At 42.2% G+C, this 23,288-nt stretch overlaps 1 protein-coding gene across 1 annotated transcript; it reads right to left on the bottom strand.

Moving 5' to 3' along the window:
• Positions 1–1,227: 1,227 nt before the first annotated feature.
• Positions 1,228–22,940, bottom strand: SLC26A3 (solute carrier family 26 member 3). The gene is made up of 20 exons (XM_074952458.1): positions 22,810–22,940; positions 21,937–22,076; positions 21,689–21,799; positions 21,308–21,465; positions 19,918–20,082; positions 18,487–18,639; positions 15,381–15,463; positions 13,471–13,618; positions 13,224–13,337; positions 13,043–13,120; positions 11,322–11,417; positions 10,089–10,195; positions 9,392–9,461; positions 9,210–9,302; positions 8,484–8,579; positions 7,452–7,685; positions 6,352–6,406; positions 4,973–5,118; positions 3,886–3,951; positions 1,228–2,691 (listed from the first exon to the last, which is right to left on the bottom strand). Exons 1-20 carry the CDS (start codon positions 22,938–22,940, stop codon positions 2,668–2,670), a joined length of 2,268 nt encoding a protein of 755 aa, XP_074808559.1. The 3' UTR covers positions 1,228–2,667.
• Between the last annotated feature and the right edge of the window lie 348 nt (positions 22,941–23,288).

Below are 23,288 nucleotides of genomic sequence, written 5' to 3'. Positions count from 1 at the left end.
GTTTCCCCTTCACATAACACAAGAATCAGAGGTCACCCAATGAAATGAATAGGCAGCAGGTTTAAAACACACAAAAGGAAGTACTTCACATGATGTGCAATCAACCTGTGGAACTCATTGCCAGGGGATGTTGTGAAGGCCAAAACTATCATGGGTCTAAAAAAAATTAATAAGTTAATGGAAGATAGGTCCATCAATGTTAGCCAAGATGACCAGGGATGCATCCCCATGCTTTGGGTGGCTCTAGCCTCTGACTGCCAGAAGCTGGGTGTGGATGACAGGGGATGGATCGCTTGATGATTGCCTGTTCTGTTCATTCCCTCTGAAGCACCTGGCATTGGCCACTGTCGGAAGACAGGATACTGGGCTAGATGGACAATTGGTCTGACCCAGTCTGGCTGTTCTTATGGCTTCGGTACAGAACAAGGCAAAATTAAAGAACAATGTCAGGTTAGCAGGGAAGTGAAAAGCTATCATCAGGAAACCAACTAGTGCTCCCTGTTGGCCCATATTTGGGCTCTTGCTTTTGTGTTTATCAGTAGATATGTGTGTCTCAGTCTTTGCATTGCTGTCAGCTAATGTGATGCAATGGAACTGTAATGCCATTATATAAGTAGGCTTGGGAGGATTAGATTTTTATTGGTAAACGTTGGTTGGTAAATGTCAATTTCACCATACACATACAAACCACGGAAAAAAATAACATCAGCCACACTATCAGAGGCTCGTTCACCTGCACATCCACCAATGTGATATATGCCATCATGTGCCAGCAATGCCCCTCTGCCATGTACATTGGTCAAACTGGACAGTCTCTACGTAAAAGAATAAATGGACACAAATCAGATGTCAAGAATTATAACATTCATAAGCCAGTCGGAGAACACTTCAATCTCTCTGGTCACGCGATTACAGACATGAAAGTTGCGATATTACAACAAAAAAACTTCAAAACCAGACTCCAGCGAGACTGTTGAATTGGAATTCATTTGCAAATTGGATACAATTAACTTAGCCACTCCCAGTCTCTATTCAAGCCTAAGTCATTATGCATTAACCTATTTCCCCTTGTTTTTTCCTACCCCCCCCCCCCCAGACGTTCTTGTTAAACCCTGGATTTGTGCTGGAAATGGCCCACCTTGATTATCATACACATTGTAAGGAGAGTGATCACTTTAGATAAGCTATTACCAACAGGAGAGTGGGTTTGTGTGTGTGTGTGTGGGGGGGGGGGAAACCTGGATTTGTGCTGGAAATGGCCCAACTTGATTATCATACACATTGTAAGGAGAGTGATCACTTTAGATAAGCTATTACCAGCAGGAGAGTGGGGTGGGGGGAGAGAAAACCTTTTGTAGTGGTAAACACCCATTTTTTCATGCTTTGTGTGTATCAAAGATCTTGTATACTTTCCACAGTATGCATCCGATGAACTGAGCTGTAGCTCACGAAAGCTTATGCTCAAATAAATTGGTTAGTCTCTAAGGTGCCACAAGTACTCCTTTTCTTTTTGAGAAAAAAATATTTCCATTGATGATAACTGAAATGTACAGATAGGCAAAGTAAGAAAAATGCTGCTTAAAAACTTTTTAGAGGTGACGTAACAAAATATCAACATCTCATGTCAAAATATACAGTTTTATAAAGGTTTAACTTTTTGAATGCCAAAGTCTGCTGTCATTAAATAATTATTGTCTGTCTCCCCTTAATTTCCCTCAACTCTGAAAAATTTAAATAGGTAAAAAAGGCTTAAACCGCATAGCTCTGTGCAACTGGGAAAATTTTATTTGATAAAAATAAAAAAAATGCTTAAAATAAACATCAGTATTATCTGTTGAAGTTATAACAAAATATATAAATTAATTCTGCCAAGCCTATTATATAGGTAAGACTACTATCTAGCACCTGGCTGAGTGAAGCTATTTTGGGCATCTGGTGGAGCCAAATAAAGTGGAATTTTCACAATCCTAGGATGTAGCTCTAGCAAAGTATAGCCGCAGTTTACTATTTTCAATCCTCTGTAAACTTTTGGATAACAATAAACCAGTGTGCCACCCTGTTTGTGTCTACGCCGATCTGCATACACACAGAGCTATTAAAATAATTATTTAACCATTCACTATAAATGTTCTCTCTTATCCTGTGTTATGTGGAATAAAATATTGGGCTGGTCAATTTAAAGGTAATTCAGTCTAGAAGGATATCTCATAGGACCGGAAAGGAACTTTAAATAAATTATGTACAAGTTGAAGATACAATGTGACAGTCAACTATTAGAATATACTATATACATTACAAGATTTCAAACAGTTATAAGAACACAGTATATACTCTCGTTACTATACCAGTTGTCTATAAACTGTTTGACTAATATACACATGTATACACACATATGTACAAGTGGTGTTAACATTGCTTAAACCACTTTTTCTCCTTTGAAAGAAGAGAAGTCAGAGTATAAAATCAGAAAAACTACATAACTTTAGCCTAAATATATATATATGTAGTGTATAACAAGCCTGTTCCAAAACTTGAAACATAATCACATGTAATAAAGTCCCTTATACAATGTATCAGCATATCTACAACTGTCTCCATATGCTGTACATCTGCCTTCATCTTCTGTAGCTGAAAATCTGGTTGTTGGATGATGTAATTCGGGTAGAATTAGAATTTTGTTTCTGTTGGCATCTGTGGGAAAGAAATAAATATCACTTCTGGATAAAGACATTTTTATGTATCTACCTTTCACTAAGCTATGCAGGAGGATTTTCCAATCTAAGAGCGTGCATGGAAAGATGGGGTTTAACATTTCCAATCTCAATCATATTACCCTAAGTGGCAATTCTGCGGCCCACTATTTTGGGGATATTTCCCTCTCACTCCTTTAGAGACTATCTTTCTTGAGGCCGACCCTCCAACTGCAATTACAGTCAGACCCCTGGCCATCAAATCCAGCAGCTGTATATGGCATTTGGGTAAGTGAGAATAATACCGTGTGGAAGAAGAGGAGCTCACTAAGCACATCTCCTGACATCCTTGTTTGGGGCTCGTTTACAGAAAATTTTTTAAGGGCAGGTGCAACCTGAAACCATCTGTCCTTGGCTGAGCCTGGATGTGGAGCTGTCAGCCAAGGTGCAGCAGTGGATTTGATCTCCATCCCCTCCCTATACAGGCTCCAAGAGTGGACCTGCTCCAGCCCCAGGGTTGTAGGAATATTCAAGGGCTGGGAACCCTTGGGAGGAGTGTTGTAGTGAGGAGGGAGTTGGACAGATTCAGCACTGATAAGCAGAGCTTATCACATCAGCAGACCTCTCCCTGTCTCCCAATGTGGAAGCACGTCCACCTGTTGCTAACCCAGAAAGCCATGGATAATTTGTCCTGGCTGGGCCATAAACCTCCCACTATAGCTGTGGTTTGCCTTAAATAAAATGCCAGCTACCAATCAGTGAAAAAGTTAAACAAACTGGATGGCTCATGGGGATGGAGCCTTTTACCCTGAGGGGTCAGTTTTTGAGTCTGACCCAGGTGGTCTGTGATTGGAAATTATCGTCCTCTGTTGGTGGCTCATGGGAGCAAGTTGGCCATCTCAGTCCCTATGGCAGTGCTGAAGCCATAGCCAGAACTGGCACCTTTGAGCGTGAAGAGTGAGTGGGCTTGGAGTCTGAGCTGCCCTCAGACCCCTAGGGGTGGGTACAGGACACAAGGCAGAACACGGTGCGGCTAGTGCCTATGCTTTCTCTTCTCTCTGTTGAGTCCTGGGAGCTGGTGAGGCGGCACCTTTCACAAGTGCTTGACTTCAGCCTAAACGTGTTTAAAAAGTGAAAGTGCCGTTGATCTTCTGTTGCTGCTGACATGCTGGGGGGAGCGAGGGGGCGGCCTTACCGTGTACGCCCGGTTGCGTAAATCGCCGTTTGTATTGATAATATAATGATCACTGCTTTCCATCTCCTGTAGTGAACAGAGGGGCTCAGGGTTAGGAAATGCTCTCCACTTCCCTCTCGTTTTAGCTAATTTCACAGGTAATATTGCGCTAAAGACTCAGAAAATGTGACTCTTGAGACTCTTGGCCATCGTGCTGCCTCTGTCTGTGGCGCTGGAGCGGACAGAGTCCTGGTGGAGCAGGGGTTGGTGTGGTGGAAGTGCATTCTCTGCGACACTCTTCCTGCCCCTCCTTCCAGCCTACTCTGCTGGAGCTTGCTTTGCTCCACCGCACTGTGGAAGCAGGACTGGGAGAGGGGGTGGTGCTCCCCGTGGCCTCATCCCTTGCTTGCCCTGCAGCATCCCATTCAGAAATCTAAGTGGAAATGAGGTCTTGTCTACACACAAAAGTTGCACCAATTTAACTGACTCACTTTAGAAGCTATTTAAATTGGTCCCATTGGTGTGAACACCCTTCAGTTGGTTTAAGAGTGCCTTATATGGATTTAATTTGAGCTGATTCCTTACTGAATGAAGCTAAATTTATATTAGCTACTTTTAATCTAATGTAAAAGAGGCCACACATGGGGCTTGTACCAATTTAATTACATTAGCTTCTAAACCAATTTAATTAAATCAATGCAACTCTTGAGTGTAGACAAGGCCAGAATCCAAATCAAAGCATCATCTCCTTCCCTGAGTCCCTCCTGCAATTGCTGCTGTAGGTCAACCATGAAGACCCCTCTCTGCAACCCTGGAGGAGCCAAGTTGCCAGCAGGGAGGGGAGATAGGCTGGTTCTCCAAGGACCTGGGAATTCCCTTTACTGTGGCTCCATCAGAGTGAAAGGCCACACCCCTGCCTTTATTGCAGGCCTCCTAGTCCTGTCCTCTCAAGGTGACAGTTTCAGGGGAACTCCACTGCATGCAATTTCCTGGGCGGTGTCCCGGTAGGAGGGGACGACACAGTCCCTTGAGACTATGTCAACAACTGGACTGTGAGCAATTTAAGGTGTTACTCCGGAGAAGAATGAACACATAGCACAGTGGTTACCTTCATGGGTTTCACCGTTGGTGAGCAGACTTCATTCTTTTTTACCAAAATGTGTAAAACAGCATCATGAATGCTGATGAAAAACATGGAGGGCTTAATCTCCTCATCAAAAAATGCACATCTTTCCAGCTTGTCCAGGAAGCCATCTGCAGAGAAACAGAATCAAACCACAAACCAGTGACTGACAGGCATGCAGTCATCAAGACAAAAATGGATCCTCAGCGTGTCCTTTGAATGAGCACACACAATTTTCTATCAAAGTGGGTCAGTTTGGCTGCCACAAGGCCTGATTCTCCAATGCCTTGACCCTTAGGCATTTGCTGTGCTAAGTGGGTACCAGATAGTACCATTCTCATCTGGTAGCATTTCATATCCATCTTTTGTGCACTTTGCACAGAAGAGACAATACAAGGTGCACCGGAGAGGAGAACTGGCCCTTGTTGTTTTGTCTCCTCATTTAGGCCCCATCCTGTGGTGCCTTATGCTAACTTGTAAGGACCAAAAAGTTTACAAGCAATGTGGTGGGGGGTTGGAGAAACCCCACCTACGGGCTCTATGCATCCTCCGCATCGTGCATGAGACCTTCATGGCAGGTCTCCACAGCACACTGGGGATGGGGCATGGGCAGTGCATCCATGTACAGTCTGGCTCCATATGGCTGTAATTCTGCATAGCCTGTGTCCGCTATGGCCTGCAATACTGGGACAAGGTTGGTCTGTGTGGGTTCCTGAGGCTTCACTCTTAGTTTGAGTTCCCCAGCTACCTGTATAGCACATGTGAGCCCAGCCCTTTTACACAGGCTCCCTTTGCTGTCCCAGGACTGGGCGCTCACTAGCTTTCAGGAGGAAACGCAGAGAGAGCATAGGCAGAGGAGATATTTTTTATCCCTCTAAGTCTGAATATTGACAAGTGGCCTGAACCTCACTCTGGTGGGGTGAGGGAAATGGAAGGATGGGGAGATCTAAGATGGAGGAAACTGTGAGGGTACAAAACCCTGAGAGGGGAAAAATGAACCCATGGGTATTTAAGGTGGCTGCAGATATTTTTATGCATCTGGGTCCCATTTCCTCCTATCCACCGTAGGTTGCAGTTACATGAAAGGCTGACTTTAGCCAGTAAAAGTTTTATCTCATTTCAAGTCTGTTTAGTTTGGCTTGTTAGTTTTAATCAGTTAAAGTCAGTACTGCTGATTCCTGCAAGACTCTTTTAATTTGAGTCTGACTAGATGCTTTTAAAGATTCTTTTAATATAAACATTTGGTTTGCTCCTTCTAACTGTGTGGGGAAAGCAGCGAGCTGACAGAAGAGGCATAACTGATACATGTCCATCGAGCAATTTGGTTGCTTAAAAACAAGATTGACAGAAATGGAAGAACTTACCTTGTGCTCCCACAATATACACATCCACATCAACCCGGACAAAGTCTTTTAAAGTCTGTTAAACAGAAAGCAGGCATTGCTTAGAGACTAATTGCTTTGCTATGAACTCAACAGCAATGACAGTGATTGTCTATAGTAAAATAGCATGTGTATTTTGAGCACAAATAAATGGATTTAGGCTGCCATTGGAGTTAGTGACAAAATTTCCATTAACTTGAATGGGTGCAGAATAGGTTCTTTAGATTGATGCTGGACTTCGAAGCCAACCTTCTTTTGTAAGATAAATTAAAAAAGAATTTATAATAATATATTTTAAGAAAAGGATCAGTATGAAATAATATTGATAAGAGCTGAAAATGAAAATCTTTGATGGAAAGACAATGCCCCAGTGTGGTAAAGCATCATTGCTCCTATTTTCTAGATGAAGAAACTGAGATTCCAAGAGTTAAAGGACAGAATTTTCAGACATAAAGCTCAAACAGAGCTGCAATTACTACTAAAGTTAATGGAAGCTGTGGGTGCTCAGTTCAAAAGAAAATAAGGCTACTTTATAGGTGCTTATATCTGAGAATTTTGGCCAGAGTGACTTGTCCAACGTGACTGTGGAAGTTGATGGCAGAAACAGGAACAGAATCTAGGTGTTCCAATTCCCCATCCTATGTTTAAAACCCGAGACCATGATTCATACCTTATTGCTGTAAAACTTCCAGAACTGTTATCAGTTCAAGAAAGGAGTGTATAGCCATTGATATAACTGATTGGAAAATTTAGATGAAAATGAAAAAAAATAGTTTTCATCAACGTTTTCCATGGAAAATTTAAACTTTTTGTCCAAAAAATGAACACTGATAAGTTTTTGATGAAAACTCAACATTTTCCATGGAAACCAGACACTTTTTGTGAAAAATTTCAGATAGTAGCAAACCCAATTTTCTGTGGAAAAATGGTTTTGATGGAAAATTTTCAACTAGCTCCAACCATTGAGTCTTTATGCAATCTATTACTGATCTCCTATGCACATACAGGCGTATCTTTAAGAAACATAATACATTTTTTCTACTTGTAAGCCCTGACTAGTTGTTTCATGAAAGGTAATTTACCGCTTTGAGGACTCTCAAGGCAGAAACATCAAAAAATGATACTGCTGAGAAATCAAGAATGAGGCTGTGGATGTCAATTCTGGGCACGGTGATGTTGGGAGGAAGTTCTGCATTCCAGTCAATTTGAAATGGTAAGTCTGCCATGTTAGTAGGCTGATCCAGCTCCTCTATTTTATTGTTGTCCAATTCTTCATCAGAATCATTCAGACCATTAACAGTGCAAATAAAGGATTTCTGTATTAAAGAGAAGAAATGGCCACAGTAAACATTACAGCCTCAGGTGTTGTCCAGTGATAAGAGAACACACTGATGTGTACACTTGAATAGCATACTGAGGCACTGGAGAGCTGAAGCACTGATTGAATGCATCATGATTCGCTATTTGTGCTTCATACTGGAAGGAATTCTATCTCCCTGTAGTTAGGAGCCATTTTGAAATTTCTGTTTTGTTCCAATTAATCAAGGATTTAGAGCATGCTCCATAGTCCACTGAATGGTAAGACTCCTCTGACTTCAGTGGGCTTTGGGTAAGGCCCATAGAAAGTGTGAAGGATTTTTCCTCAGAGAAACCCAAGTACCAGCTGTGAGCCAACATTAACTATAGGTCAAAACTTTTTTTCTTTGGGATCTGGTTCTACAGTCTGAGGGCTAACAAAGCTCCTTCTGAAGACAAGAGAACTTTGCCTAACATTAATGCTGCAGACTGGGGACCAGGGTATTTATATTAACAAGCTTATTTTTTAAGCCTGTATTTAATTTAACAAATGGTAATATGTGGTAATACTTATCCACCCTTACATTATATTGACATGGGGAGAGTCTCAAAGGCACAGTGGGCAGTTAGGTACCCACGCCCAGATCCTCAAAGCTATTTAGGGGCCTAATTCTGCCCTTTGAGGATTTGGGCCTCAGCTCCCACTGAAAGTCCATGAAAATAAGATGCCCAAACCTCCCATGTGCCTTTGAAAATATTTTCCCTAATTTATACCTCTCATCTCTGCTAGATAATAAGCTACATAATATAACACTTACAGGTGTCATTTGCAGCTCTCCTTTCTTCAGCATCTTTCTGATTTTCTTCAGAGCTTTATTGCGTTTGCGCAACACCCGCAATGGATTAAAACCAACCTGCAAAATAACATCTTGATTAACATTCCAGATTTCTTTTTATACAAACAAAAAAAATCCCAGTATCCTTGGATCTGAGAGAGAACTTGATATTATTCTAAAAAGTGATTAGTACTAGTAAATTCTTGGAGAGTGACCAAGTAAAAAAAAAACTCCAAACAAACCTTACATGAATTTACTATTGTGAATTAAAGTCAAGTACAGAACTGTCTTAAGAAAGATAGTTTGTTGCGTTTAAGCAAATGATATGAATCTCCGAACCAGATTCTCATCTCACTTACACTGTGGTAAATCTGAAGTTATTCTTCTGGACACAGTGGTTCCATTGTTTAAAATGGATTAACATGGTACAACTGAGATTAGTGTTGGGAATGGGCCACATCCACCCTGATTGAATTGAATTGGCCTCGTTAGCACTAACCCCCCACTTGGTAAGGCAACTCCCATCTTTTCATGTGCTGTATATTTATACCTGCCTACTGTATTTTTCACTCCATGCGTCTGATGAAGTGGGTTTTAGCCCACGAAAGCTTATGCCCAAATAAATTTGTTAGTCTCTAAGGTGCCACAAGGACTCCTCATTGTTTTTCAAAGTAATTCATTTAAAGTGATTGCCAAGAAAAAACTTACAGCAGTGATAAGTTTGTCCTGAAAGAAGTCAATATTAGCAAAGAAGATCGGGGCCGGGCAGCTGAAAATCTTCACTCCCTCTGGCTCATATATCTACACAACAAAGTGAGGGCTTTACTTACAGGTGTCTATTGCACAGAAATGCATGCAACAGATGATGTAAATAATATACAGGCTCTTACATCTACATAATCCTTTCTGTTTTTGTAGATGTTGCTTCTTCCAACATTCGCCAAAAGAGTGCACTTTGGACTGCAAACAAATGCAGATCAAGTTATTTATAAACCATGCTGGAACATAATGGACTGAACAATTGCTGTTGTCTTAAAAGTCTTATCTTGCTGTTGGAAAGCTGTACTGCTTTAATGGCTGATCAAATAAAATGATCTCAGCATTATGATAATTGTACTGGTCATGGAATCAATCTAAGAGCCTTTCCCTCTAAGAAAGAAAATTAACTATGAAAAGTAAATTCAAATGGGAGAAGAGTATCTATATTGACAGAGTGCTGTAGCTTATTATGGGCCAGACTGTGAACCCTGTACTCTTACTGCAAGCGTTATGCACATAAGTAATAATTAGAAGAATACTTAGCTATATAAGAGCTAGGTATAATTATTATTATCTAGATTATATAGTCCCATTGAAATGTGATTCACATGCCTTTTCTCATTAACAGGGATCAGAACACAACATTCCCATTGCTTCCCCTTGACTTTTATAATATTTAGTGTCCAGAATTATCTCCAAGAATTGATTTTGAGTCCAAAGTTGCAGGCCAGATAGAGGCCTGGAAAATTTGGTCCTCTATGTCTTAAATGAGTTTATTTTCAACATGCAGTCTTGATAGGGTTTACGTTATATTTAACATTTACTTACAACTGTGTGCGGAACACTATGGTCAGGAGTTCAAATCCTATTGAGACTCCTAGTCCAATCGCAAGCCCCAGTATTACAGTACATAGGAAGGTCACAATCCATATCATCTGTAAAAAATATACACAATTTCAGATGTTATAGTTTCACTAGGAAGCAAGAGTATAAACCCAGATAGGGAACCCAGAAACGCCGGGTCTGATCTGGACTGTGCCTATGCTCTTGGGTAAAAATCTTTCTTAGTTAACAGAACTGAGAGAGTGAGATTTACCAGTCTCATGGGAGTGCTGGAAGGATAACTTAGTTCGTTAATGCTGGAAAGTCTTTTTGAAGCTGAATTCTGTACAACAGATGTGAAGTGCTGATATATTAAAAAAGCATGACTTTGTATACAAAACTAGTTGAATGCTCTTAAAAATATCTGGCAAATGGAAAAGGTAGAATGTAAATCATGATATCGGGAAAGGTAATATTTGTGAATATAATCTCGTGTTGAGACAGTAAAGTTTAGCAACTGTGAATGTATTTAATTGAAAACTGGAAGTATTTAAATAATAATTATAATAACACTTGGCATTTTTTATCAGAGGCCTCAAAGTGTTTCATCATGGGGGGTAAAGATCCACATCCTCATTTTCGAGCTAGAAAACACTGAGGTCCACAGTAGCTAAGTAACACAAAAAGTGAGTGGCACTGTTAGACACTGAACCCAGATCTTCTGATTCTTAAAGGTATGCCTTGTCTACTGGCAATGCTGCCTTTCAGTCATTTCTATAGCTTTATCATTAGCAGTAATTGCCAAGCTACACTGTAAGCGATGTTCTCCACTTGATTCATTTACATAGCTCTCATTGGCAGTAGTGGGAGCGACATACATGTATTGAAGTGAAAATAGGTCCAGAAATGTGTAGCTAACAGGCCAAATATTTATCAATTTTTCTGTCACTTCTTTATATAATTGATTTTGAATGGTGGGAATTTTTTTAATGAAGAAGACTGATGAAATGGGTGAATGTGAAGATTAAAGAGAGAGAACTGAGCTAAAAGAAATGAGACTGAGTGAAAAAACATTTGAAAAAAAATCATGTATAAAAATAAAAATGCAGGTCAGCGATATGTTCAATGCAGTGAAGCAAGGCAAGCTATTAAAAATAAACTGAATCGTTAAGAGAATTTGCAAAATAAATGCCTGCGCAATTGGATTTTATTTTTAAGTATAAATTGGCTGCTACTTACACAGTCGTATTTGTCCTTTTTCCATAAAACACCTATTTCTTTGAACTGCATAAGCATCCCCTTCAAATTGCCAAGAGCCAAAGCCGCAAGGACTGACTGTTAAAAACACAAAACAGAGCAAATGCCGAATGTTATAATGACAAGATTCTAGTAATAGACCCAGAGCCTGGGCTAGAAGATAATGGGTTCTTCCTACTACATTGACGCTATGGGCCAGGATGTGCCATTACGATAGAGCACTGTATTAGGTGTGGTGCAGATGCCTTCTGCACTTCCCTTTAAGATAGTGGAGCATGTGCTTCTATTTGTGGCTGGCCTGCTGCACTGGCCAGTGTAGAAGAGGGTGGGGCCACAGCAGTGGAGGTGCCAGTCTTTGCGAGCAGGGCAGTGGTCGGTCATTGGTGGCACTGACCACACACAGCAGCACTCTCCATTCTGGCCTGGTGCAGAGGGGAGGCCCCCAGGATGGGCTGGAAGATGGAGAGTGAGCCCACCCTACACTCACCCAGCTGTGGTGACTCCTGTCCCGCAGGGCTGGACCTGGGTATTGTGGGTATTTGTGAGTACTGTGACCTGGCACACAAGGTCACAGTGCCATTCAGGTTTGGCCCAGCCACTCCTCTGTCATGCTGGAGAGCTGGCTGGGCCAAGTTGGACTGAATAGCATTATGACATGGCACACAGGGTCACGGCTCCATGTTGACCCTGTCTGCTATGTCACAACATATGGAACAGGGAGTCTGGCCCAGCCCTGTGGGACAGGAGCCACTACTGCCAGGGGAGTGTGGGGTAGCCCCATGTGAAAATTTGTGTTGTAACCTTCTTTGGTCAGTTGCACAACGTTCTTGAAAAAGGTGCCACATATACACCTAAAGGCTACTGGGGAGGGAGGTAGGGGGCAGTTGCCTTCCGTTAGCTCTGCCACCAGGTTTTTCATTGTCTCTTCTTCCTCCTTCTCCCTCCCCTATTTCCTTTAGGGCCCTAGCAAGGAGCAGTCCCGGGGCTCAGGAAAGACCAGGGGTTGCATTTGAGCATGGCCCCTTAGCTGGAGAAGCAAGTGGCCTGGTTAATGAGAATCTGGTCTTATCTATATGAGAGTTTATGTGTTCATTTCTGTGATGTTTGGGTGTCCATGCCGAAGTAGCATATCAGTCTGTACTAACTTCTCTGCAGGTTCCCTAAGGGGCTGGGGAGAAAGGAGAGGAAAGTTGCATGTCCCCATCAGTCCCATCCCTTATGACAGATGTCCTATAGAATTTAACAGGCATAGGATTATGTGGAAACTTCATAGGCTTCTGCAAAATTACTCTAAAACTCTATAGCATTGACTAGAGAATGAGATCCATGCTATGGATTTTTGACCTTACTATAAATTTCTATATCATGGACATAATTCCCTATGTAATTATCAGAGGGCTCAAAACACCTCTTGAAGTGTTACCATTTTCTATTAAACTCTATTGGCTAGAAATCACTTCTTCCCCATACACGTGGGGTTCAGGGAAGGAGCAGCTGACCCTTCCCATCCGTCCATGCAGGCAGGGACAAATTCACACTTGGAAAGTTCCCTCTGTGCATTGAGCTGGGGAAAACAATCAGGCCCTGACATAATCCTGTCCTGCTCCCCCTGAAGTCAATAGCAAAACTCCTGTTGACTCTAGCTGGAGCAGCATCAGGTCCTTGATGAGCAGGGATAAATCCTATGCAAAAGTAGAGAATACCTTCTGTAATGGTTCCAGGAGAAATCCAATGGCCAGGATGACAATCATGACAATGACAGCAGAGAGAAGACCAGCAACCTGTGGAAGAAAAGGATTTCACCATAAGTCTATATCCTAGAGCACTTTGTGCAGCTAGTGTCACGTGGCATTCAGCTCTGTCAACATCTTGTATTTGCAATACCTGTGTTTTGCCTCCTGTGCTTTCCTGCACACCTGATCTTGACAGCGATGTACTTGCAGCAAATCCGCTGAATGCTCCACAAAATATGTTACTCAGGCCAAAGGCAATTAATTCCTAACAGAATAATGAACACAAAGTTTTTTAAAGAAATAGTTCTGAAAAAATAGTTCATAAGCCAAAGCATTTCTAAAGCTATGTTCATTTGCAATGTATTATGGTCATATGGAATTAAATGTTTCTTGTTTACCTGGTTGCCATTTATGGGATAATCATACTTGACAGAATATACTTTAGCGACCGAAAAGGCTACCGCAAATCCAACAATCGCTATGGAAAAAGCCTCACCCACACAGCTTTGGAAAACCCTCATATCAAGTTGAACAGGAGGCTTAAATCTGTAAGAGAACCCAAAAGAGAGAACTGTCCCTTAACAGGGTGCTTAAGAAAACAGTATGGCAAGCAAAGCATTCAGTGAGCTTGGTGACAGTCCATCTCTTGTGCTATTTTAACTGTACACTTTTCTGTAGAGGTGGGACCAAAACATAATCTTGGATCTAAACACCAGTGAATTTCAGGGATGTTTGGCTCAGGATTGGGACTTTTCAGGTTGAGTCCATTCCCCACTAATCTGCAATCAGCTCAGTTTGGAATTCAATTACCAGGCTCTCTTTTCTGGAAGTCAAATCCTGTGAGGTGTCAAGCACCTGTGATGAGAATTATTATTTGTAAGATACACACAAGGCCCTTCCTAAGTCAAGGGCTAAATTGATGCTGAGGCTTTGCACAGGTCCTCTGCACTGGAGTGGATTTCGCTCTGTAGGGAAAACCTGCTGTGATTTGTTCTGGTTCTTTAGATAGTTAAATAAATATGTGCTAAGGAAGGCCAGTCACTAAATTTAGATCTCTTCCTTGTTTCCTGCTCCCTGGCTTTTTGGACTGGAGCTTTTGCAGTCCAAGAGCAATAAAAAGACATTCTTCAATGAGCTGGTTTTTCAGTGCCCTTAAATTGATCAGTCTGAAATCTGAGGGTCAGGGCCTATTGAGCAGAAGTAGCTGTTCCTCTGCCGGCTTCATCCACTGAAGCACTGGTGACTGTGAGCACTGCCCTGCAGGGGCCGTCTGCAACATTTCTGTCATCAACAAAGGTTGCAGCAGTGTATTGTCATGTTTTGTTTCTTTCTCATTACACACTACTGTGCTTATATTCTAAATGTAGGTATTTATGCCCTACTTGTCATGAGGGATTTAGAGATGTTATAGTAATCAAAGCAAACTGAGTTGTAATAATTTAAGGAATGCTGTATGTGACCTGATCAGTGGGGTGAAGTCATTATATATTTAGTTACAAGACTTTTTTACATGAATGTATTGTTCTAGTTTAATAAGGGGTTGTGGGGAAAGCAAGCAGGAGGTCAACACAATAATTACAGATAGGCAACCTCTCAAGAAACACATTAGACAACTACAGGACAATGGTCTACTTCTAGGCTGCTTTGCCAGGCTGAAAACTAATAGATCAAGGGTTATAAATAGGTAACAAGCTCTCTTTGGAGAGCAAGACGGAGCTCAATTGTCAGGAACTATTGAGGGGGACAGGATTGCTTTAAGCAGACTATTTGGCTACTGGATACCACTGTTATTGCTGCTGGAAGGAGCAGAACCACAGGCACTGGAGACAGGTCAGGCCTCTTGAGATAATCATAGTTGATCATAGGGGACTGCAGCTCAAGGACTGGTCTGAGAGGACGAGAATTGCACAATTTCACTCTGAGATAGCTGACAGCCTGAGACCTGAGTCGGTGTTTGCTCAAAGACCAGGATGGGGCAGAAGAGCAGTTAGGCAGGTAACTCTGACACTCCTTCTCCTTGTATTCAACTGGTCATTTCACACAACAAGGAATGAATGAATTAATTCTCAGTTTCTTGGAAGAAAAAATGCTTTTCATTACTGAATAGCTCTTATCTACTGAAAATTAGTCTGTTGAAAGCTGTGATATTGTTGAATGCAAAAAGTTTACTTAACTGCTCAGAAGAAGTAAGTTTTTTATTAATGCAGAGTATTTAATTAGAAGGCAGAGATGGGTGAATTCTGTGCCTAAGAACTTGTTTAGAAAGCATATTGTGCTCCAGTGGAAAGTTTAAGAATTATACACTTACCCTTCTTCTAGTTGTCCTATTACATCAACTTGAAACTTCTCTTTGAAATTAAAGGCATAGGATATACCTGTTGCTATGACTGTCTGTAAGGTAGCAAAATTACCTACATTAGGAATTTGCAAATAAGACCACAAAAAAGTCACTATTTCAAACTATCCTTTCGCTTCTTCCTAGCAAACATTGCCTCTTTGATGTGCTTTCTAGTGGTAGATTAGGCCTCCAAAATTAGACATTTTCCTGCTATTCAGAGCCGAGGCATAGCCAGCACAGGACATTTGGGTCGGCTCTGACTTCTGGTGGGCAATGACAGGGAGCGGGGGTGAGGGTAGGAGGAATCAGGGATCCAGGAGGGATTGGGGGAGCTCGCCTCCCCTCTATCCCTCCAGCCAGCCTTGTGGGGGGCGATAAACACTCTGGCCAGGGGTTCCTCAGGGCCCTCGCATGCACCCAACTCCGGGAGGAGATGCCGCTGTCTAGCACAGACGGCTCCTGGCACCCATCCTGGTCTCACCTCCCCACGCCGGGCCCAGTTCTCCAAGGCAGCAGGCCTGTCTTTTTTGAGGATCTCCTCTGCCCCTGCCGCCAGGTCACCTGCTTGCCTGCCCTCCTCCTGCTGCAGCGTGCGTGTGTGGCGCACTCGTCTGATCTCCGCTGCTGCTGTCCCTCCCCTTCTGGTTGGGCCGGGGGCACCCAGTGTGCAGTGTCCTCCAGGTCTGGGCAGGGCTAGCACTGGGGCCGGACCAGAGCTGGGGGTGGGCCTGGATGCTACGTGGGTGGGCTACGGCTCACCTGTGGCTACGGCCCTGATTCAGAGGTAAGTTTTAGGTGTTACAGGTGTGTCTGTGTTCATAACCCACCCCGAGATTCCAGCAGATGTTCTCATTAGTGGTGGAATAAATCCCTATAAAATGGACATTTTCTGCTCTCCTTAAGAAAAAAAGTACTACAATGGTCTATAGTACAACAGCAGTGTTTCTCAACCCTTTCCGGTTGGGGACGTCTTATTCAACGTTTTGTGACCCCATTACATTTACTCTGAAAGCAAGAGTAAACACTGTAGCCATGATACGGGCTATATACTTTATTTGTGTGTGTGTTTTAAGAAGCTGATGGAGAATAATGGACCTTGAAGAATATAGGAGTGTGTTGGATCATATTAAAGAAGTTCTGTATTAAAATCACAAATGAGTTTGACTCCCCATAGTTTAAATTCCAGGGTATTATTAATTAAGAGGTCTCTTGGTTTTTGGTACTGTTTCTCTCCCTCTATGTGTGAAACTTGCAAGCTGCTAATTGTGTTAGTACATTCTAAGACAGAGTCTGTTCTCAAAGCAATTCACACAGAGAGAGACTCAAAGCAATACTCTGTAACAACAGAACCAGCACCCAGAGACTCCCCGCCCTTTTGTTGTATTAACAATTGTGATTAAAATAGAGATAGAGGATGTATGTGGATGGATGCTTGGTGTGGATAATAACTGAATGATCAGGGAGGTGCCAGCCTAAGAATCCAGTGTCCGTCGGCTGAAGAAGGCATCAAGTGGAAATAACCAGAGGACCCCCGGAGGGCAGACTGGAATCCACCCAACAGCCTCAAGAATGGGAGAACCAAAGAACAAGATAACATCTGGCAGCACGGAGCCGTCAGGAATGTGCTATCTGCTGATTGATTCAGCAACAGCATGATGAAGCAATTCCCATAGACTGGCATAGGAAGACATTCCTATAAAAATAGACTCTAAAAAGTGAGAACTTTGGGGTCTGATTCTGCAAACCAACTTCCAGGAGCATCAGATGAGCATCTGACAAGGCCCTGCTCCCTCCTCGTGTCCAGGCCACCTGGCCAGTGGCTTGGCATGAGCAACTCTAAGGCTGGTAACTATGATAACAACCTTGCAGAACCTGTGTGTGTGTGTTTGTATGAATGAATGTGTGAATAAATATGAGATTGAATGGAATGTTATAGCTATAACTAACTGCTTGCTATGATTCTTTCTGTATTCACAATAAATGTGGTATTTTGCCTTTTTCCCTTTAATAAGATCCTGCTGGTTTTTATTTTATTGGTATAACAAGTGGGGGAGTGTGACCATGGGATAGGGTCAACTGCATGGACATGAAAGGGGCAGAGCTACTGTAACTAACAGATCAAAGGGTTATAAATAGTTTGATCTCAAAACCACTGAAAGTTTTGGCCACCTGTGGCAGGATCTGCTCAGGCTTCCCCTCCCTCGCAGCTGCACCCTGCGCTTAGGCTGGTCAAATAAAGAGTCTCAACGCCCTCCTGTGCTGATTCACCTTCGTGTCTTTATTTACAGTGCTCCCGTTAGCCCCCAATTCCCCCAATCGCTATCCCCCGACAGACCCGTCCTGGGGCCTTCTAGCCCTTGAGCCTTCCTTCAGTTGGCACAGAGGCAGAAATGCAGCCCTCCTCTCCCCTACCAGGCTAGCCCTGACTGAGCTTTTTCTCAGGGCTTATGTAATCGTCCCAGTACTCAGCACAGCCGTCTCCACTTGGCTCAGCCTATTCCTCTGGGCCAGCCCTCTTTAGGGCCTGCAGCTGAGCCCCCTGCTGAGTGCCTGGGCCCCTGTACCTGGCCACCCTGCCAGGAAGCAGGGTGCGGCCAGCCCCTTTTAGCAGGGCATTCACTGGGCTTACCTCTGCCCTGCCACACCACCCCAAAGTTATTCTGGAAATCTTATTTATTGATTTATTGATTTTGCTTTAGCTTGTAATAACATTTTCAAGCCCCATGACCCCCCTGGCAGTCGCGACCCACCAGTTGAGAAATAGTGCTCTGCAGTAGGGTTCCAGTAGAATGATGTAGTACTTGGTTTTAAGGGAAGTGTCTGATTTTACAGATAAATCAGACATAAAACATTTCACGAATAATACTTTTCTCTCTAAAGTTATGTTAAATTATAAAACAGTGAAAGAAATGTGAAGCACATAATGATATCTCTGTCAGGATATCTGAAACCCACAATTTCAAAGACAGAAAGAAGACAGTAGTTGAGAAGAAGACTTTAGTACATAGAAACAGGTTTAAAACTCTGCTTTGGGTGGCACTATACACTTGAAAAAAGGAAGTGGAATAATCCTTACCACAAAGAGTTCAATTGGGATGGGCACTGGTAGTTTGGCTTTGAATCGCTCATTAACTTCTTTCACCACAAACACAATGACCAAGATAACGAGTGCTGTGACAAGATCTGCAATGTTTGTGTTCGTGATCTGTCCACCAATCTTTCCCAGAGTCTACAGAATTAAAAAGACAGAGTGCTTTGAAGTAGGCTGCCTTTGCTTGATGCAGTGGGCATCACTTTTCAAAAAAAGAAAACATATTTATTTTTCTTTAATTATTATTTTAGTTAGGATTTAGTTCTGGTGGAATGGTCTGGACTGAGACTCCTGGCGAGTAAAGAATGATATTTATCCACAGATAGACAACAGCAATGCTAGCTTCTCCACAATGACCCTTAAACCTGACTTCCTGGTCTCATCTCTAGGGGCGAGATGGTATATCTGTTTCCATGCCCTCTACTTAGGTTATCTGCTGAGACTGCTACCAGCGTGTATGAGGAGTTGTGATACATATGCTTGCCAGCCAGGAACTGGATTGAGAACAACAAACGGCTTATTACATTTAGATAGGGTGACCAGATGTCCCGTTTTTAAAGGGACAGTCCCTTTTTTTGGGACTTTTTCTTATATGGGTTCTTATTACCCTCCCACCCCCCATCCCATTTTTTCACAGTTGCTATCTGGTCACCCTACATTCAGGAGACCAGCCAGCCATCTGGTGATAACAACTGTTGGCCACCACAAACCTGAGTCAGAGTGATACGGATAACATACAGGTGAAAGGCTCTATTTCCCAAATCCCAGGAAGTCAGACATTTTTGGGAAAAAAATAACTGAACGCATAAAAAAAATCTTCAGCAAGTTATTTCTTTCTTTCTTTCTTTCTTTTGATTTTTAATCATGCAACCAGACTCCGGGAGCTATACCCAAATGAAAGACATCTACAGTATTTTATTTATTTAGATTCCAGTCCAATAAGAATTGGTACATATAAGTAAATGCCTGAGACAAAGCTGCCTGGGCTCTTAAGGACATGCTAACATATTGTAGAAAAGATCATAGAATTAGTCTATTTGTGCACCCAACACAATAGCTAAATATTATTATTTTGTGATAATAACACATCTTTTTGCAAATTGCTTCCTCTGTTTTTTACTCTGAAGATTCGGTTGGTGTAACTACTTCGTGATATAGAGTCTGATGTACTCTGCTTGTCTATGTAACCCACACACCTCCTGGGTGTGGGGCTCTGTCCCATCTAGTGGCACTGAGACTATTTAGAGAGAGAGTAATGAGATCGCTTTACAGCCCTAACGAAAGGCCAAGTGGCTTTTAGCTCATGCAGTAGAGGCTCATGCATTTAGCGCTAGAGGTCCCCGGTTTGATCCCACCTGCCGACGACCAGGGTCTGTGGGTGTTGCATCATGTTGTTAGCAACTGAGGAATACTTACACAGAAAATTGAAAATGGCTCCTTACATCCAGTAACCGGGAGCTGGAGTATGAATTTCAGCTGAGACACCACAACATGGATAGCTGCAGCAGTAGTGAAACCACTGATTAATGACTGAGATAAATAAATAATTACGAATCCAATCTGTAGTGCTCCCAAAAGCAACTGTAACACAAAATAACCAATCATTTGTTAGATGTAGTTAGAAGAGACGCACAATATTGCTCACCCCAAACATTCAAAAATCATGATTGGGATTGGTTTATGAATCGTGAGATTTTTTTAAAAAATAATACATTTTTTAAAAATTTTGCATTCTGGATTCTGAGCCTTTAGGGTTCACTTGGTTCGTGTTTTCAAGCTTTTCTCTGCAATCAAGAGGATTAGAAACTTACTTTTTAAAAAAATGAAAGCTGAGATTGTCACCTAATCTCATGACTCCAAGAGCTGGGGCTTTAAGAAACACCCAAATATTGTGAGACTTGCATGACAGTGGGCAACAATGGAAGCATAAGTAACAACAGTCATTGCTACAGAAATCCTAACCCTCTGAGTTATACTTTGGATCCAAAGTAAGGGTATATCTACACAGCAAAGATAAGCCTGCGGCTCGCCTGAGCCATCTGATTTGGGCTTGTGGGGCTTGGGCTGCGGGGCTGTTTCATTGCTTTGTAGAATTCTGGGCTCAGGCTGCAGCCCCAGCTCAAGGACCCTCCCACCTCACGCCAAGTCAGCGGGCATGTGCCAGCCATGGGATTTCTTGCTCTGTAGACATAACCTAAATGTCCTTGCTGTTAAGATTTTCAGTGTATCCATATGTCTTACACATTGTAAATCTTTCATGATGTGGAGATATATATAAGCGTTCACTACACAGGGATGTGTTCTACCGTATTATTTCCAGAACAAAATGGAACTAAATATATTTGTCTTCCTCTCTGACTTCATCCTTAAACTGTATTACTGTAATATGGAGCTTCCGTCAATATGACTGTTCACCTCACCAATATCATGTCTCCATTCCGTTCTCAGACATAAGAATATGTATCACTGCCCCCTAGGAAAAATCTGGGTAATGATTTTGCAATAAGTGGGGCATTCTGTGCTTGGATAGCCTGTGGGATTGGGCCCATGCACAATAATTGTTTTTAACAGAAATGTAGCAGCATATGAAACGTGGAGCCATCCTTAATGCCCTTGTCAATAGCCTGCACGTCAATATCCGTAGAAGCTTCCAAATAGCTCACCCAGATGGCTCCTGGTCAATGGGACAGTCGGGACGATGATGGTGGTGATGGTTTAATTTATAATTTGGTGCTGGCAGTACGGAGGAAGGATAGATAGATAGATAGATAGATAGATTAGATAGATATCATCATGAGGTACCAACCTGAAAAATTCCAGCAAGGAGTGATACAGTTGCTGCCACCTGTATCTTCTCATCATCTAGTGCCGTAGAAGTCATTGAAGTGCTGTTTCCAAAACTCTCCTCATCGACTAACTTCGTCACTACTTCTCCCACCATTATGCTCAGAACAGGGAATGGACCTAATTGACACAAAGCCATGCATTAAAGCGGGACGGGCAAAATATAAGTTTCCATCCACCACGATTTTATTTCACATTTGAAAAAAGCTACAAAGCTTCCTCCAATGGAACGGTGTGTAATCAATTACGTCTGGGGATTTTTATTTATCTTCAGCATGGAGTTAAGAAGACGCAAGCTGTGACAGAGAGCGGAACAAACAATGTGCACTATGACTTAACTTACCAACAGAGATATGTCTGGAAGTGCCAAAAAAGAAGTAGCCTATGACTGGGAAAAAGGCGGCATAGAGTCCGTACCCCGGGCGAACGTACACTAGTAAAGCAAATGCTAGACCTGTAATGATAGAAAACACAGGGAAAGTTAAGCCCATGTTACAGGTGCAAGTCTACAGGGTCTCTCAGCATGGACTTATGTGGTAGTTTGATCTTAGAAAAAACAAAAATAAAGCAAAAGTGTTTCCCAAAGATTACCTTGCAGGACAGCCACCAGCCCTGTGCTGATCCCAGAGACAAAGTCACTCAGGAGCCATTCCTTAACGCGATATGCTGGCAACCAGGAAGTTATGGGTAACAAACCAGTGGCAATATTCTTGGCCTTTTGTGGGGAACATCTGAAAATATGTGATAAGCCACAGTGCAGTCAGCTAACATCTTTGAGTCAGTCAAAATCGAAACCTAATCTTGATAGCTGAAACTAATGGATAAGAATTTAGATTTCAGCCTGTCAGAGGTACCCAGCATGGAACAACCTGCCTGGGCCATAGCCTCACTGTTCCAGGAATATTTTTCGGCAAAAGAGTGTTTTCAATTTATTTTGGAACATTTGATGTTGAGTTTGAATAATGAGTTTTCATTTGTTTTGCTGTGATCACTCAGACATAATCGTGTAGTCATGTAGTCTGCCTCTTTTGCCCATTAATTATGAAGTCAGTCATTGTATATTCCACTACTTTCACGTTCATCCATTATCATTGTTCTTGGATATGACACTGTAGGGGGAACAAACATTTGACTCTCAACACTGGGATGACACATTCCTCCCTGGTGGGACTCCATCTACAAGAGTTACACTGGGGTCATCTGAGTTGAATGGATGGAGTTACCTCAGTACTGAACTGAACAGAGTTAAGGGATGAATTTGTCCCTCAGTGTTGAGAGTTAATATTTGTTTTCTTCAGAATGGGAGAAGTGGATGTTGAAGAAACCACCACAAAAGCTGGGTGAAAGTCTTTACGAGACCAGCTGGAAGGAAGATTGTAAGGATGTAGTTCAGAATATTTGAGAGTTAGGAGGTAGCTCAGGGGATCTATTTCTAACATCAATATTTACAAAAAAGTTTCTTACCTAAAACATACCCTCAGATGATCCAAAAAGGTTTTATGGTATCTGTGCACTTTCTTATGTTCTTCACCAAACGAGTTCTCCGAGTATACTGGTCTGGCCACAACGTACTGGTTGCCTACAGGTTCAACCATTTTTCCTGAAATGCTGGGTTAGGACGGAAGATTCTTATGTATAGCTCTTTGACACTAGTCACTTAAAAACCTGAAAATAAATAACAGAATGTGCTTCTTAAACAACTCAGGGGGAGCATCATGAAGTGCACAGATGAGTGGACTCCAAACTGAGCATTACCACCTTTGAAGATCAAAAGAAACAGGATTAAGAAAGAGAAATTTTGCTTTGTCAGAGTGACCTCCTTCCCTCCCCCTCACATTGCTAGGGAACATGTCACTGGGGCGAGAAAACTATTTTTCCAAAAGAGACAGTCAGAATGTTGAGATTGGGTCAGGGTTTGCTTATCTCCCAGTCAATAGTTTACC

The sequence above is a fragment of the Natator depressus genome, chromosome 1, assembly GCF_965152275.1.
Source record: "Natator depressus isolate rNatDep1 chromosome 1, rNatDep2.hap1, whole genome shotgun sequence".
In the NCBI taxonomy this organism is placed as follows: Eukaryota; Metazoa; Chordata; order Testudines; family Cheloniidae; genus Natator; species Natator depressus.
This window is presented reverse-complemented; position numbering and strand designations above follow the sequence as displayed.

Coding starts and splice junctions, on each gene's coding strand:
- SLC26A3 (XM_074952458.1), bottom strand. CDS start 22,940: ATGGTTGAACCTGTAGGCAACCAGTACGTTGTGGCCAGACCAGTATAC. Junction 21,466..21,688: donor TTCCAGACATATCTCTGTTG/GTAAGTTAAGTC, acceptor TGTGTCAATTAG/GTCCATTCCCTGTTCTGAGC. Junction 20,083..21,307: donor TCCTTGCTGGAATTTTTCAG/GTTGGTACCTCA, acceptor TTTGTGTTACAG/TTGCTTTTGGGAGCACTACA.